This window comes from Vicugna pacos, chromosome 1 (assembly GCF_048564905.1).
Source record: "Vicugna pacos chromosome 1, VicPac4, whole genome shotgun sequence".
Lineage (NCBI taxonomy): Eukaryota > Metazoa > Chordata > Mammalia > Artiodactyla > Camelidae > Vicugna > Vicugna pacos.
The window spans coordinates 74,097,696-74,114,831 of record NC_132987.1 but is presented as its reverse complement, the minus strand read 5'-3'; the positions used below and the strand labels follow the sequence as shown (position 1 = coordinate 74,114,831).

Below are 17,136 nucleotides of genomic sequence, written 5' to 3'. Positions count from 1 at the left end.
TCCTCACAGCGCGAATGCCATGAAACGCTTCACGTCCTCCCATCTCGCCCTGTATCCTTTCTCTCTGTAAGATGAAAATGGGAAAAGTGTATATTTTTTTCAAACACTTTCTCCGTTTCCCCAGTTGCCATCTCTGAAAAATGCAACTGTTCTGAAGATAGAAAAAGATGAGCATATTTTTAAAAGGCATTTAATTGCCTAGCACTAACCTACCTGGCCTCGGCTCCTCTGTGTGGGTGATGTGTGTAAGTGTGTGTATGTGTGTGTGTGTGCAGGGGAAAGTAAGGGGCGGGGCGGGGGGGGAGGAGTGAGGGGCGGGGAATCACTGCGATTGCGGGGGGCGTCCTAGTGGCGAGGAGCTTCCTCCAGCACCGCCGGGTCTGGCGTGAGATCCCTCCGGACCTCCAGCTGAAGCCCGCCACCGCGCGCGGCCGGGAGCGAGGATGGAGAGGCTGGTGAGCCGGGCCAGGCGAGGGAAAGAGGGCTCGGGGTGGGCGGCGTCGCGCCGGCGGCCCTGGGGAGGTGGCGGGCTGAGAGCGCCAGGCTGCGGCCCTCCTCAGGCTGGTCCGGAGCTGGGATTTTTGCTAGCGCTTTCCTCTCAGCGCTTATCCTTGCAGAGAAGCTAATTTTGCCTTCTAGCTGACGGTTTACAGGCCGTTCTGGCCACCCGGTTCTCTGTCTCAACGTGCTAGAGAAAGGATGCCGCCGGGCGGTGTCTCCGCAGGCGCTTCTCCGAAGACCATTGACATCCCTGGAGGGGAACTGGGCCTGGGGGTCGCGCGCTGGTGGCAGGGATGGAGGGTGCTGTATTGGCTCCGTTTAGGCCCTGAAGGCTGGGGTGGGGTTGTGAATTTCGGGATTACTGTCCCTGGGAGAGCTCGCTCCCTCCATGACGCTCCAGCCTCTTTCTCCATCCTCTGCGCCTTTGCCTTGGGAAGCCATAAACGATCGGATACATCAGGGTTAAAACCCAGGCTATGAGAGACAGACATTTTGTTTATTCAGGATCTGTATACATGACAAAATGAAGGAGAGGGTTTTCATTTACACTGGTATAATTTTAGAAAACAATAAATATTAAAATCCAAATACAGGTAATGCCTCAGGGTAAATTTTTTTTTCATATGTAGTTTATTGGTAAGACCCCACAGCTGGTTATTTCAATGTCTTTCTTAACAAAGGCCTTCAAGTGATGTTTACCATGTGCTAGATGCTCTTAACCTTCACAACTATCCATCAAAGGAGGAATTATTACCCAGTTTCACAAAGAAACAGGCAGAAAATGTCTCCAAGTCCATATGACTGTGTAATATGTCAGGGTCAGAATTTGGACCTAGAAGCTTTCAGGGTAAGAGGTACCTATAGGGACAATGGAGCTGCCAGGCAGGCAGCTATCAGGTAAGAGCCAGGCCTCTGTGAACCCTGGCCCTCTTGTGAAGGGTTATTAAGTGAACTTATCCATTTCCATTACTGTATAATTTGATTAATGGATTATTTTGACCATGTAACACATGTTGGCATTTACCATATCTTAGGCACTGTATTAAATTCTCAGTGTAACCCAATGAGATAACAGCAACATTGATTTAGTACTTACTTCTATCAGTCTCTGTTCCAAAAGCTTTACATATATGACCTCATTTAGTCTTTTTTACAGAAAGAAGGTTGGGAATATTTTTTCTGCATCTCAGAAATGTAAAATGGTCTGCCCCAGCTTACGCAGCTAGCCTTTGTGCTCGCCTGAACTCAAGTCTGCCAGCAGAAATATGTGTACATTTAATAGCAGGCCTTTCCTTCTAATTCCCTTTGCCTCAGTCACTGTGCTTCTGCTTCTTAACCACTGCTGGCTCCCAGTTCACACATCTTGTGTTTTGGCTTTCTCTCTTATCCTAAACCTCAGATTTTTCACGCTGAGAGACAAACTATTCTGCATTCCTCATCACAGCCTTTGCTAAAGCCTGGATTTCCATGTGGCATGATGGTTTAAAACAAATTGATATGGGATTAGAATGCCAGAGAAAACGTTTTAGTTTCAGAAGCCAAAGTTGTTAAATAGCGAGAGCCTAAGTATTTGAGTTTTAAAAGCCTAAATGCTGAAAGACCAAGGATAAAGGTTCATCCCAGAAGGAGTTGATGGGAAGAATACAAGGTGATGGAGGTGGCAGCTTTTCTGACCCTAGGCTGGGGGAGCAAAGAGGGACTGACTAGTGTCTATGCTAAGACACCAGTTTGTGTCCTGAAAAGGATGCTCTGTGCCTGGTCCCCAGGAATGGGGAATTCAGGAGGATGGTAATAGGACTTGGTTGAAATTCAAGGGCAGAAAGCATCTGTGCCTTGCTTTCCTGTGTTTTCTGTTTCACTGTTCCCTTGCCGTGACGCCAAGGCCTCCCATCGCTAGGGACCACCATGATGAGAGACACGCTGCTGCTTTTCTGCCACAAAACCAAAGGTTTCGAGTGGTTAAACTGTAGCTGCAACACTCCCTGAGATAGCGATCAGATCAAAGCTTCCTTAGCCTTGTCTTCATCCAAATGCCCATTTCTGTCCTTTGCTTTCTGTCTTCAGGTGTTCAGGAGGCTCTTCTGTCATCTGTTCACCTGCAATCTGATCTGGTTCTTGTCAGCTCTGATGCTATGCGAGGCACAAGGTAAAGATACTCCATTGCCCTGCTCGGAATCCAGGAAACACAATTTCTAGAGTGGAGCCATTTGGGCACTATTGTTTGTGCCGTGCTGTTTCGTCTGTCTGCGTGGATTATTTCAATGTGTGATTCGTTTGGAAGAGTGGGAGTGGTTCTTTCTGCTTTCCACATTTTTGTTTTCAAAGACTTTGATATTTAGAAACTGTTTTCATAGACAAAAAAGATGTAAAAATTCTTTCTAAATTAAGATTAATTTTTCATCTATCAAATTGAATAATGATTAAAATAATAATTCACTATGTTTGTAAAGAATTGGGAATACTTGGGGGAGTATGAGTGAATAGGGCCTTTTTGGAAGGTAATTTAGCAATAAGACTTAAAATTGGGTGTGTCCCTCTATTACAGAAAAATATTAAAAATAATGAAATAGGGAGGTTACATAGGTTCACATAGTCTATTGCCTAACCCATACACCTGCACCGCCCACTTATCTGCTGAGTTTCCTACTTGTGTTAGACCTTTCTCCGTGATTCCATAAGACACCACCCCTCACCTTGCTGCTGGCCTGTTTGGTTTTTTTTAATTGAAATATAGTCAGTTACAATGTGTCGATTTCTGGTGTACCCCATAATGCCCCAGGCATGCATATACATACGTATATTCCTTTTCATTAAAGGTTGTCACAGGGTGTTGACTGTAGTTCCCTGTGCTACCCGGAAGGAAGTGCTGCGGGGCTTTTATCTCCTGTGTGCTGTTGCTCTCCATCAGCCTTCACGTTGTGGGCAGGGGAAGCGTCACACCATCTACAGAGCAGGATTTACCGACTGGGGGACTCTAAATGGAATTTCATACAAGCAGCAAAGAATTGTAAACTTTCCACTAAATTATTTCTTCCATAGTCAAAGAGGAAAATCACCCAAGATGTTAAAACTCTAGCTTTGATACCCTTTTCTCCTCTCCATTCTAAAAGCAGCAATTTCTTCACATCTCTGCTCTGCAACATCTCAACCAATGTTTAGGAAACGCTGGTCCTAACAACAGGTGTTGCCCTGAAATTTTTCAGGTCTACTAAGTGTACCCCTCACTAAAACCAGACTTATGCGACACCCCGGGGTCCTGATTTGTGCATGTTGCTGTGCCCATCTGTTCATTCCTGATGTTCAGGGTTGTTGAGAGGATGTTGTTGGGCTGCCTCCTTTTTCCCTGATTACTCTAGCCATTTTATCTGTATCATTAGCATTAGAAAAAACAGATTTTGGTGTTTTTGATTAAGTCTACATTTTGTGTACCATTTTATTAATTTACACTTTTAACTTTATTAACTAACTCCTTTTATTATTTTTTGGGGGGTGGGAATTTTGGATATATGTGTGTACTAATTTTTCAATCTTTCTAAATAAATTAAGTTAGGATTAAATATTTCCCTCTGAGAACTGCTATATCAGTTTCTGCAGATTTTAATATAGGATATTCTCATTGTCATTCATAGTAACTCATAATTCTTGCTATGATTTCTGGTATAATTAAAGAGTGAAAAGAATTATGTAAATTTATAATGTTATTGCACTACGGACAGTGTTCAAGTTCATTTTTTGTTCACTAAATTCAGTTTTGGGATATGTTCCACGTGTTGCTTGAACAGACTGTTTTCTTTTGGGTAAAATTTATGAATACATGCTATTATACACATACATATATAATAATTTGCATATATATGTTTGTTTTTCAAATCTTCTATATCCTTATATTTGATCTTATTGCTTTTCTTTTTTAATATATAGAAGTGAAAATCTGAGAGAACTGTGAAAAACTCTCCCATTATGATTGTAGATTTATATATTTTTCTTTGTAGTTCTATTAGATTTTATATATTTCAGTTGTGTTTGTAGGTGCATGAAGGTTCATGATTAATATATCTTATTTTAGATTCCTCCTTTTATCATTTTGAAAACTACATTTTTGTCCCTTACAGTGTTTTTGACTTCTGGTCTCCCTTTGTTTTTTCCTTTTAAAAGTCCTACTGGACTGATACTGAAATAGTGCAGTCTTTCAATTTCTCTCTAATACCTTTTATATCTTTATCCCTTTGTGCTACTTTCTGAAAGAATTCCATGACCTGATCTTCCTACTTACTAATTTACTCTTCAGTGATATCCACTCTGCTAAGTCAGCCAATCTGTTAAGATTTTATATTTCTCATTTCTATATCTCCAGTTTCTACTATTTATAGTGCTGCTTCCTTTTCGCACTTAAGATACCACGTTTATTCATGTCAAAGTGTTTTTTGATTTATGGTATCTTTATTCATCTGGTATGAGTTCTTGGGTTTGTAAAGTTTATTACTCTTCTATCATTCTGTTAGCTTTCTCGAATGTTTGGCTATTTGTTATTATATTGAGATTTCCCATTGAGTCATCTATCATATCAACATGAATAGCCAGTATTGGAGAGAGAAGAAATTACTGCCATACCTTATATTCTGCACTGCATTCAGTAAAAATGGGAGAATGTGTAGATTGTCATTTGGTTGTCAAAGCTCTCTGGTACAGTCAGCCTCCTGGAGCACTGTCCTGTGTATCTCTCTGTCTTATGTTCCTGCCTTCACCTGTTCCTGAAGGCAGCCATCACTATTGCTGCCCCTTCCTTTGCAGAGTGTGTGCAGGGAATGGTTAAGGCATATATGCCTTCTTCACATAAACTAATCACTCTGCCTATTGCCCATTGACCCTTTCTCGTTCCTAGCTTATACCTCTCAAGTAAGCACACTTGGTGATGCTTCTGTCCTATCTGGCAGTTGCCATCTTCAACCTCACTTCACCTACTTTTCGGCTTATAAGGATTCTTCATGCAATTTCTGGTCACTGGGAATTTGCTTTCTTGTTTTTCTACTCTTAAGGACTGAACAAATATATTTGAGCTTATATTTCTTTAGCAACATCAAGAATGTAGGTAAATGTTTTCTCTTTCTTTGCATTTTTTTAACTTTCAGCATGCGTTTTTTTAAATCAGAAAATGTGTATATTTGTGTATGTATTAAAATTTAAAGTATAATGTTCTTTTATGATTCCATGATGAAAGTGGTGACCCAGGATGTAAGAGAGCCGCTGAACACACCTGCTTCTTTAAGCTGCTCTCTGCAAAATCCCCAAGAAGTCTTGATTGTGACATGGCAAAAAATCAAGGCTGTAAGTCCGGAAAACATGATCACCTTCAGCGAGAACCATGGGGTTGTAGTCCAGCCTGCCTATAAGGACAAGATAAACATCACCCAGCTGGGACTCATGAACTCAACCATTACCTTCTGGAATACCACCTTGGAGGATGAGGGGTGTTACAAGTGCCTCTTCAATACCTTTGGTTCTGGGAAGATCTCAGGAGTAGCCTGCCTCACCCTCTCTGGTGAGAATCTCTGAATACATTGTCTTTGGCTAGAAATGTTACTTTCAAGAATGACTGGAACATAGTGGTAGTGCCTAGTTTTTCAGGCTCCTAATCCCAGAGGCTCATGGGAGAACACTTGGCTTCCACGTCTACTGTAATTGTGGTTATGGTTATTTGGAGAGTTCACGGTTACATGATATATTGAATCTCTGGTTAGAGTTATCTTTGCCCTAAAGAATCCTGTTGTCAACAAGAGTAAGTTAAGGACCATAATGAGGACAAGTTCTTTGTAAGCAGTTACATGGTTCAGACCTGGCTTTGCCATTAGCAATCACGTGCCCCTAGAAGGGTCCTGTCTACTCTCTGTACCACAGTTTATTTATCTGCACTGTAAGTGTGAAATAGATCATCTCTTGGGTCTCTAACAGCTTTAATATTTTTAGATCTAAGGACAAAGCTAGATTGGGCTCACCTGGAGCTGGTTATGGGCATCCCTCTCATTTTGTTTCAGGCTCACTTTCTCAGGACTGATAAGGGGATATGAGGCTTTTCATACCTGATGCCTACTGGGGATTTAACTGAATAATAAGCATTCTTTTAAAATCCAAAAGGCTTAGTTTGACAAGGTTCCTTTCGTCTTAACTGATGCTTAGCTGAGATCAAGAATTGAGAAGTAGAAATAAGGGGTAACATTGGAGCATGGCACACTTGTTGATGGTCTTCGAAGGGAAGAGAAACAGGCAGGCTTATTAGGAATGTTAAAGTGAGAGTTTGAGCACAGCAAGAATACTGAACAGAGGATAGGAGGAAACTCAGTAAATAGGAACGCAAGGAGAAGGACGCCGCCGAATATTTTGCTCATAGTGAGTCCTCTCTGCAGGATCTTGCATCAGGCTTTCTTGTTGATTTCCACTTCTTTCATCCTCTCTGTCCCCATCTGTCTCTCTCCCCACCTCCAATCCCCCCTCCCTCTTCCCTTTCCTTTTATTCCTTTGCCCCCCTTTTTCTTCTCTCTCTCCTTTCCTTCCATCTTCTTTTCCTTCCTTTCTTCTTCCTGTCTCCTTTTTCTTCCTTTCCCTTCTTTTGTCATAGTTTTATCATTTCTGTTTCTTTTTCTTTTCTTTCTCTTCTTTGCTCATCTTTCTCTTTCTTCCATTCCCCCCTTCTTTACTCTTAATCTTTTTATTATATTTTTTGCTTGAAAAGCAGATGCCTCTGAGTCTTCTAGCTGGTAATCCTGTAGTTCTTTTCCACACTGACCCTTTCCAGCCACACCTTATAGCTTTCATCTAAGTCATTCTTTGATATACTAGAGAGCCCTGCCAGCCAATCTGGCCATGCCACCATACTCGTCTTCCTTCATTTTATCTCACTTCCTCCAGGGCTCACTGATGTTAGTAATGTGTACATTCTGGACAGAGCCACATTCCTATAGGGCCCATTTCCTCCAGCCTACTGCCACCCACCCACTCCTTGACCCTCTAAGTCAGACAGATTTTTATTTAGCACTATCCTTTAATCATCTTGTGGGCTCCAAAGCCAACCACAGAAAGGCAAGTTTGCATTTCCCCAGGAGAGATAAGCTGTATATTACAAGGAAAATGAACTCATTAGTCAAGGGACTTTTGAAAGGGAATGGGGTACAGCTGACCTAAAAATAACCTTCTGTTTTCATAAGCTAGTTAATTTTCTCTTAACTCCAGAAGGTGATCTCCAAGGTCCTTACAACTGTCATTCTGTGATTTTTTTCTGACTATTGGCTGTGAATTCCTAAGTTACATTTTGTATAGATACTTCAAACTGGGGCTTTCCAAGTCTGCTCCATACATGTCATTCACTAGCCCAGTTCCAAGCAGAAGGCCGTCCCTAAGTGGCAGCCCCTCTATAGGCTCTCTGTTCTGAAACTGCCCTGGTGCTTCTGAGAAGTGCAGGCTACGTGGATGGAGGTGCTGACTGGTGGTCATTGTCAAACTCTTTGAAGGGGATACCCAGAAGAAGGCGGAGATGTTGCGTTGCTCAAGGAAAAGAGAAAAGCATACTGAGGCTCGGGGAGGGAGGGGGAAGGGTACCCTCTGTCCGTGCAGCTAAATCTCCTAGAGACAAACTACACAGAGGATCTTTCTTGTCACAAGGTTGTACTAGGTCAGTCTCTATCCTGCAGGTCAGAGAATTAGATACAGAAGGAACTGAGAAGGCCCCAGTTTGGATCAGAGGTGCCACCTTATGTTTCTAGCCCCCACTGTCTTTCTGTAAAGATCTTTCTTTCATCCCTGGGGAGAGTGTGGGCCTCTGACTAGATGTTTACCTGATGGCAGGTCATTGTTTTTTTTTTTGTCCCAGTACAGCCCACAGTTTTCCTTCACTACAAATTCTCTGAAGACCACCTAAATATCACTTGCTCTGCCAATGCTCGCCCAGCCCCTGTGATCTCCTGGAAGGTCTCTGGGTCGGGGATTGAGAACAGTACTGAGATTCTCTCACACCCCAATGGGACAACATCTGTCACCAGCATCCTCCAGGTCAAAGACCCCAAGAGTCAGGTGGGGAAGGAGGTGATCTGCCAGGTGCTGTACCTGGGGACTGTGACCAACTACAGGGAAACGGTGAACAAAGGTAAGAGAGAGTGGGCCGAGATGGCGGTGGTCACATCTGCAGACACACGCGTGGAAGGCGCTGAATGCTCTGCAGAGCCTCTCAGCCTCTTAGCAAAGGAGCTGATAAGAGACAGAATGGGGTAAGTAGGCAAAGAAAAACAGTCGAGGAAGCCAATGATGCTGGTTTTAGTTTGGTGAATGTGGGATGCTGCCCACTTACCAAATGTTTTTGCTGAGATCCAGCTGTTGATTGTGTCTTCTGTGCCACCTACTGAGCATTTGTTATGCCAGAAATGTGACAGAGAGAGCTTCTAGTCCACTAGGGAATGCAGAGGAGGGGCTGGGCAGTTGAAAAACTGCATGTCACATGCTTCAGTAAGAAAGCTGTGCTACACCTTGGGAGGACTGAGGGTGGGAAGCAGGGGCATCAGCTCAGTCTGGAGGGATCAGGGTGTCTTCCTGGAGGAAGCGACATCTGTGATGAAACCCCTGCACAGTCTACACTGTGGGAAGGGGGCAACAGAGCTTTTGGGAAGAAGGCTGATTGGAGGTGTTTTCCTCACCCCATTTAAAAGTAAACTGCCTCCTGTTCAAGACCCCTTTTGCTCGCCTGTGTTTCTATCTAAACTGCTATCTCAGGGTCTCATCGATTCAGGAGGTGAAGACTATGGGAGAGAGAATAAAGGGAGCAGTGGTTTTAGAAATGAGACCCTTTAGCGATAACAATCCCAGTTTTCTTTCTCTGGGTAGTTTTAAGCACTAACTTCCGCTGAGGCACTCAGGAATAAGCCTCCTAAAAAGATACTGCTGCTTTTTCGGAGAGGCATTGTGAACAATAAAAATCTGGAAAAGCCTGTGCCTTGTTGGCATGGCGGCCTCCAAGGAACATCTCCTATAGTCATTTCTGGGGTCCTTGAAAACTAACTAGTCAAAAAGTCAACATTTTGTCAAAATGGGTCAAGAGGCATTAGATTTGGACATTCGTGGAAAGATCCTCAGATTCAGCCAAAGTGAAGGGTAAATTTCCCTGAAAAACAAGAACCTGAAAGGGAACATGTCTTCCTCTTCCAAGAATGCCCAAATTGGCTTATTTGTAATGCTTATACATCACTCATGTAATGTTTGTTCATCCTGTGACCACAATTTACTAAAAAATCTTCCATGCTTAAAGCATTATATCAAGCACTAGAACTACTGAAGTTACGCAAATCTGAAGACGCTCAGTTAAATTATGATGTGATAAATCTCATTAAAAAGGTATGGAGAAGGTGTGGGAGGCGCCCGAGTCAGGGAGTGAGCACCTGCCTTTGTATTACACAGGGACACCGAGGAGCTGAGATCCAGGCTAAGTTGCGTTTATGGACTATTGGGAAGAGATATGATAACAAGGACATAGACGAGAGGGAATAGAATAAAAACATTGAGATGAGTTATTCCTAGGGCATTGGAATCACGAGATTCATGACTTTTTTCCCTTTATATTTCTGTGTATTTTCTAAAACTCCCTCAATAAACACAGTCCTTTAATGGACAGTATGGCAAAGAATATGTGCTTTGGAGGCAAACAGACCTCTGACCAAGCCTTGTGCTACCACTTATGGCATTGATTTTGGGCGAACTTAATTTCTCTGAGCCTTGGGGGTTTTTTGGTTTTTATTTTTTAATCTGTTTAATGATGGTAGTAATACCTAACTCATGGGCTATTTTGAGGATTAAATGAGATGACATATTCAAAGCTCTTATTACATAGTAACCACATTAAACATGTTAGCGATTATTAGTATCTAAATGTTATGAACATAATATGAGCTCATGAATTAAGACCTCAGTTTGTATATATCTAAGAATAATCTTCATCAGAATCTCAACTCTAATAAAAACTCATCACAAGTATGGCTTTATCACTTTTTACCTCAACGGCTTCCACTTATGACCTTGTTTTTCCTTTTCTCCCTTCAATATCCACAGGCTTTTGGTTTTCAGTTCCACTGTTGTTAAGTATTGTTTCCCTGGTAATTCTTCTGGTCTTAATCTCAATTCTACTGTACTGGAAACGCCGTCGGAACCAAGACCGAGGTGAGTCCCTAAGGGAAGTACAAAGGCGAAAAGAAATCATTGTTCACGACAATTGGGGGGTCACACGAAGATATAAGTAAGAGGATTTGGTTTGATGTTTCCAAAATACATACATGTTGATGTTATTTTGAAACACTTTGGGACCATTTTCTTGCATTTGGACCTGAAACATTTCTGCTTTTCATTTGTGAAGATTGTTTAAAGGCTAATTATTTTGTAAATTGAAAGTCAGGGTTGAGGAGAGGAAATGTGGAAAATATTTATTCTGTCACTATGGAATCGTCTGATGGCAAAGCCAGAGAAGTCTTGGTGCCCACGCTGTGTTCTTCCTACCCTGGACAATCTCTTCTCTTTTTACAGCATCCTACAGGTCAGCTCCCCTGAATACGTCCAATGTGACCACTATTATGTAGTGCTTTCTGTGTCACACGCTCACTATGTCTCAGACGCTATAGACAACACACAGGTGATTCATACTCATGATGACTGTGACATATCATTCTCCACTTCTGCACCGTTCATTTCTCTCCATGCCCTACAACATCCAGCATGGTGTCTTATGTGTACCAGGTCCTCAGTAGATGTTCATTTAAAAAGTGAGTGAATGAATGAAAGGATACATTTGCAAAGTGATTTTTTTTCAATTTCCTTTTTGTATTGTAAATTCAGTAACCTCATAGGTGCTGAGTCTAAAACATTGTGAGACATCCTAAAACAAGAGACGATATAAACCCAGAAAGGTCAGCTAGAGGGAGAGAATTAAATTTCCTTGGCTTCTGAAGATGGCACATAATTTATTAAAGCTAATGCAGAGCTGCAGTTTCTGTTGTAGGTAATGGGACTTTCCTAGGACGAAGTGGTGATGGGGGAGTTTTCTGCATCTCAGATGCCTGAGAGAGGGGGAAGAAAAACTGCTGGCTTTGAGTGTTATTTTACATTTCTATTAAAAAAAAATCTCACTCAAACGCTACCTTTTTTGCGTTTTCATTTTGTCTCATAGATGAATATCTTTCATGCTCTAGGCTTTTTGAACACTTAATTTTGCATAAACCTTACATAAACACCAGATTAATTCTTGTGATTTTATCAGAAAAGCAACACATCACTGGTGTCAATGACTCTTTTGCAAAAGTAGACACAGGGATTTGCTCTATCTGGGACAGGAGACTGCACATCAGATCATCTTATTGCACCTAAACATAAACCCATGGAACCCATGAGCGCTCTGCAAAATGACAAAGGCAGGGGCCATTGGATTCTACTTTTTCCAAACATTTCACTTTTCCAGTTAGGAACTGAAGTTGACCTTCTTCCCTGAGGTCACAGTTAGCAGCAGGCCTGGTACTAGAATCCTGGTCTCCTGATTTCTGCTGGAATATTCTTTCAGTTATGGTTTCCTGACTTGAAAGGCACTATTGTTAGTGCTTGCTGACTTTTCTGTATTCTTTTGTAAAGTGCAGGCAGAAAAGTATAAAGTGTTCATTTTAAAAAGTCCCTTTTGGATAAGAGTCTTACAATACAATCTATTCAAGCTCAAGGTAAATTTCACTAGAAAGGGGCGTTTGCAAAATGACTGTCCTTTGTTCATTAAGTCTTGTATTTTCTGGGAAATCTAATTGTTCACCGCCTTATTCAGTTCCTGAAGTGAAGATTCAGCTTCTCTCTGTTGCCAGGCTTTTTCTCATTTATGAAGTAAACATCCAAATCTGTATGAATCTTGTAAGTGCTGGGATCGCCATTTACTGACTGTTTTCATGACATACGGCCAATTCAGTTAATTACACTGAACGTGCAGTAACAAATTTTGAGTGACTAGATTTTTTTTTTGTCTGGTTTCACAAGTTTTAACAACCAGATTATTTGGTCCCACTTACTTAAAAACTAGTAAAATCCTGTGTCAATTATGCTGGAGACTTAAAACCTCAAGGTTGGGGAAATACTGGTTTGTTAAGACAAAAACTTAAGTTATATGAAAAGTTGGGAAAAAAGGAAGAAAATCATCAAAGACGCTGTCATTTTTTTTTTATTTCTTCAAGTATCGCATTCTGATTGTCAATTTGTGATGAAAGCAAATAGTCCTACCACATTTACCTTTCATCTCTACTTACTCTTACTTTATTTCTCTCTCTCTTTTTCTTTCTATTATCTTCTGAAACAGAAAACTTTTGGATGGGCAGGGAAACATGATTAGTCAAAAATGACTCTAAGATTTTGGACCTGGTGACCTGAAAAATGGGAAACAGAAACAGAAGTGGAGAGGGGGACCTGAGTGTGTGTGTGTGTGTGTGTGTGTGTGTGTTTTCAGGGTTCGTGGGGAGAGAAAGAGTAGAGGAGAAATGGATTAGTTCTTGAGCTTACTGAGTATGAGTAGACAAAAAGTCATCTCCATGGAGCTGCCCAGTGGTAAGACGCATCTGGTAAGTAACAGAAGTCTGTTAAGTAAGGTTCACCTTTTTAAAAAATAAATGACCATAACAAAGTTTGTTTTAGCTTAAAATCACTTATTCATTGCTCACTAAAACATAAGCAGATTCATAGTTTGTGGGCAGAAGGGTAATCTCTAACGATGGATGTTACCCTCATGGAGAAGTCCGACTCCCTGCACCTTGCTTGTGATGCTGTGTAATATCAGAGAGTATGATGTTGGGTTTTTCAACTGTAAAGCTGCACTCTGGAGGAAGGTGTGATGAGACAGGGCCAATTTCTCTTTGCACCATTCCTGGGGGGATCATCACAGTTACTTCCCATGAGACTATAATAATACAACATTAGATAGGTTTTCAAAGAACATTTTTTTCTTTCATGAATCAGTCCTTTATTACTGAAATAGAAAGTGGGAAGAGACTAAAATTTCCTAGGGAGATTTCCCACCATTTCATGATAGTTCTTTCTGTTAAAACCCAGTTGATAGCATACCTTTGCCCCTTCCATACATACTCCAATGAAGTTCAATTTGAGGTTGACAATAATCTTTTATTTCTCATGAGTCAACCCACCAGTGATTATAAGCTTCTCAGAAACAAAACCTTCACTTTGGGGCAGATATTTGCAGACAATTAACTAATTTGTAGAAATCTTTGAGTAGCAGTTTTCTTTTGTTTGATTGGGTCAAGGCTGAATTGGAAAGCAATAGAAGATTTAGACAATCATGTGAAACATATATTCCAAATTTCACTTTTCCTCAAGTATCTAACTATTTCAGATAGAAGTGTTTTTTTTTAAACTATTTTTTTCACTTCACTTCGTAATAACCTAACCTCTAAGTGGACTCTTCGCAATGGTACCAATGGCAGTGTTAGTCAAACACTGTATCTTGGGTGGAATCGTGTTGCTTTCTCCTATTCTAAGCTTAGTCCTATGTCATATAAGAGGGCTTCTCAATAAACAATTTGTGGTGGTGAATTTGTTGATTAGTTGGAAGGATGGTACAAAGAATACTTGTTTCCAAAAAAAAAAAAATCTTGGCTTTGCTAGATAATTGTACTTATGCTTCCCAGATTAAGGCTAGATGAGTGGTGACCCTCACTCCTACCCCAGTTTCCTCACAGGTCCAAGCAGCAGAAATGTGATATATAAGAAAAGTGTTAAGCAATCTTTACAGAACTGCCCAGGTTAGAATTGCTGGGAGAGATCTTGCATTCTAAGGCTTCTACTTTTCTACAAAATTTTGCCCTTGAATGGGTGCCAATGCTACACATCACATCAAAATGTCATAGCAAAATCCAGTCATGAAGTAGATGGCTAACAGGCCCACAAGCCTGGGCATTCTTGCCTGAGCTATTCTGTCTTTCACCACAGATCACTGATACTGGAAACGTTAGCAACATTAAAACATGTAGGGCTTTGCAAGTTCTGGTGAAGAATGGCCTAAGGTTACACAGAGAGTGAGACATGGCGCCAAGATTAAAACCCTGGTCTTTTACTTAACTGTCTACGTGCTTTGTAGGGAGGCCCACATCCTCCCAGTTTAAGTGTTAGAGAGCTAATAGCCCTTGAACGGACAGCCATCTGTTTACTTTGTGACCATTCCCAGCCCAGCGTCCAGCAAGTGAGTATCCACAGCAAACAGAACTCAAGATCTGATAAATAAAACACGTGTAGGACATTGGAATTCTTGAACATGTTCTTCTTCAAGACTCAAATGATTGTGCAAACCATTATTTCCTAGAATTACCTACATTTTTTTAAAGAGACCCTGACCCTCATATCACCTTGGGTCAGGAATGTCTACTTCATCTTTGCCGATGTGCAGGAGAGTTCTGTGTTTATCGATTCTCCTGTTGTCGTCTTAAAATCCATTAGGGTAGAAATTATAAATGTTTAAGGTTAATATTTTGATCTTTCTTTTACCCAGAGCCCTAGAAGAGTCAACAGAACCCTGAAAGTTATTCCCTGGTCTACTTGAATCTGACTCAGTAGGATAGCAGGAGAAAGGGGGTCATTCTCCAAGGAACCTAACAGAGCAAAAGAAGTGGGAGTCAAAGCCTAAGGATTTTGAGAATTTCTGCTGCCATCTAGGCTACCCAGAGCTTATGTGAGTTCCAAGAGGAAGTCATTTTACCTCTCAGGTCTGTTATAGGACTTGACTTTGTGAAACGATGCAGTGCCGTGCTGTTGAAAGGATTCTGGACTTAGAATCAGGAGCCACTGCTCAGAGGCCAACTTTGACTCCAACTGGTGGCAACTCTGTGTTCATCACTAACACAGTGAACTTGCATGTTTGCATCCAGAAAATTAAGAGGTGGGACCAGATGATTTGCCATTTAGCTCTAAAAACTGATGAAATTCCAGGAAAAAAATGAATAAAAAAGAAAGAGAAGAATACAGGAAGGTTAAGGACCAAAGAACTTTTCTGAGACTACCTTTTGCCTTTCTGCTGATGCTCTGTCTCTTCTTCCCTTCCTCTTCTTGGGTCCATAAGTCTGTTTCCTCATCACTTGGGATGTAGTCTACTGCCTGCTTACTGTTTTGCTAAAAACTGGTCTTTCTAGAAGCTTCAGTGTCACTGCTATTCTTCATGTACTTCTGTGATGTTTACCACAATGAAACTGGAACTGATTTGTCGTGAAATAACATTGGCAACCTTAACTTTACTTATCTATTTTTATAGCCGACTAATTATTGTTAGTATTAGACAGCGGCTCATATTTTGAAAAAGCATGCATATCTTGTCCCATTTGTCTCACGGTAAGACCCAGACCTGTTTTAGTCATTTTAAATTCAGCCTAGTAATATGAAAACATATTATGAACATAGGCATTTAGGGAGTTTCCTGAATAGCAGTCAGCCAGTTCCAATGCTTTGTGTCTACTAGCTTCTTTTTTCACGAGTTAACTTCTCACAAGAGCAGTGGAAGCATGTATGGGTGTACAAATCTTTGTTGTAAACATATTGTTCGAACTAGTAGAACAGTTATGAACTCTTCAATAGTCATAAGATGAAGTTAGTGACCTGTTCAGTATCTTTTGCTTTCTTGTCTCTATCCAGTGATGTAGGAACTGAAACTTCAATTGTTTTCACTTTTGAATGGCATATTTATATATTTAGTAAGTGTTTCATATGTTATTTAATTCTATATTATTTTGTATATTTGTATTAATATACTGAGTAATTAAAAGTGTCTAAATATTTGGTGCATGATGTTCTCTTGGGAAATGTGGAAAATGTGTAAATTAATGATAATCTATGTCTTTTCCCTCTGTGTGTGAAGCCTTCCTCTCCCCTCTAGCTCTTACTCCCAAAAGATGCTGTTGACATTTGTGTGACAAGGTCACATATCAGATGTCCTTGATCTGACCAGTGAGTGCTCCTTCATGTTGGTGCCTGTCCTTCTGATGCGACCTGGTCAATTTTGGAGCACTTCCTTACATGTGCTGTTTTGATTTTGCTTCTAGATACCAACCTTTGCAAACGAGTTGGCTTATAGTTTTAAATTTAATAAGCATTACCACCCTGCTTCTGGTTTTGCTGTATTTCTGGTATCTCAGCTGCCAGATCAGACAGGATAACTTAAGAAGCAGTTCTCAAACATTGAAAGGTCTCAGGACCCCTTTACACCCTTAAAACATTATTGAGGACCCCAAAGAGCTTTCCTGTAAAGTGAATTATGTCTGTTGATAGTTACCATCCTTGAGATTAAAACTGATAATTTTTTTTAAAAAGCATACAAGCATGCATTTCATTAGACATCAGAGTGATGACAACGTCACACATTGTGTGACTAACTCCACCACACACTTGTGAGATAATGAGAGTGAAAAAGAGGAACAAGGAAATGATGTGATTACGATAATAGTCCTGACTCCGTGGATCACCTGAAATGGTCTCAGGGGCAATATTGAGGACTGCTCACTCAAAGTATAGGCAGAGAAGGAGCTCACCTTATGAGATTTCATGAGTCTTTCCCAAAGGCACTCCTTATGAGACAGCTGTCTTCACAACCCC

General features: G+C 41.0%; 1 protein-coding gene across 4 annotated transcripts; it reads left to right on the top strand.

The window, feature by feature from the left end:
- Window positions 1–315: 315 nt before the first annotated feature.
- On the top strand, window positions 316–16,320 carry CD200 (CD200 molecule). Of its 4 annotated transcripts, none has more exons than XM_031681303.2 (6): window positions 322–455; window positions 2,566–2,647; window positions 5,720–6,040; window positions 8,363–8,635; window positions 10,585–10,692; window positions 15,047–16,320. In XM_031681303.2, exons 1-6 carry the CDS (start codon window positions 444–446, stop codon window positions 15,052–15,054), a joined length of 804 nt encoding a protein of 267 aa, XP_031537163.1. In that variant the 5' UTR covers window positions 322–443; the 3' UTR covers window positions 15,055–16,320. The 4 variants fall into 4 exon arrangements, 3 of the variants coding, with proteins under 3 accessions (XP_072821337.1, XP_031537163.1, XP_031537154.1); XM_031681294.2 differs by having other exon boundaries at window positions 8,363–8,756; XM_072965236.1 differs by lacking the exon at window positions 2,566–2,647 and having other exon boundaries at window positions 316–455; window positions 8,363–8,756.
- The last annotated feature ends 816 nt before the right edge of the window (window positions 16,321–17,136 follow it).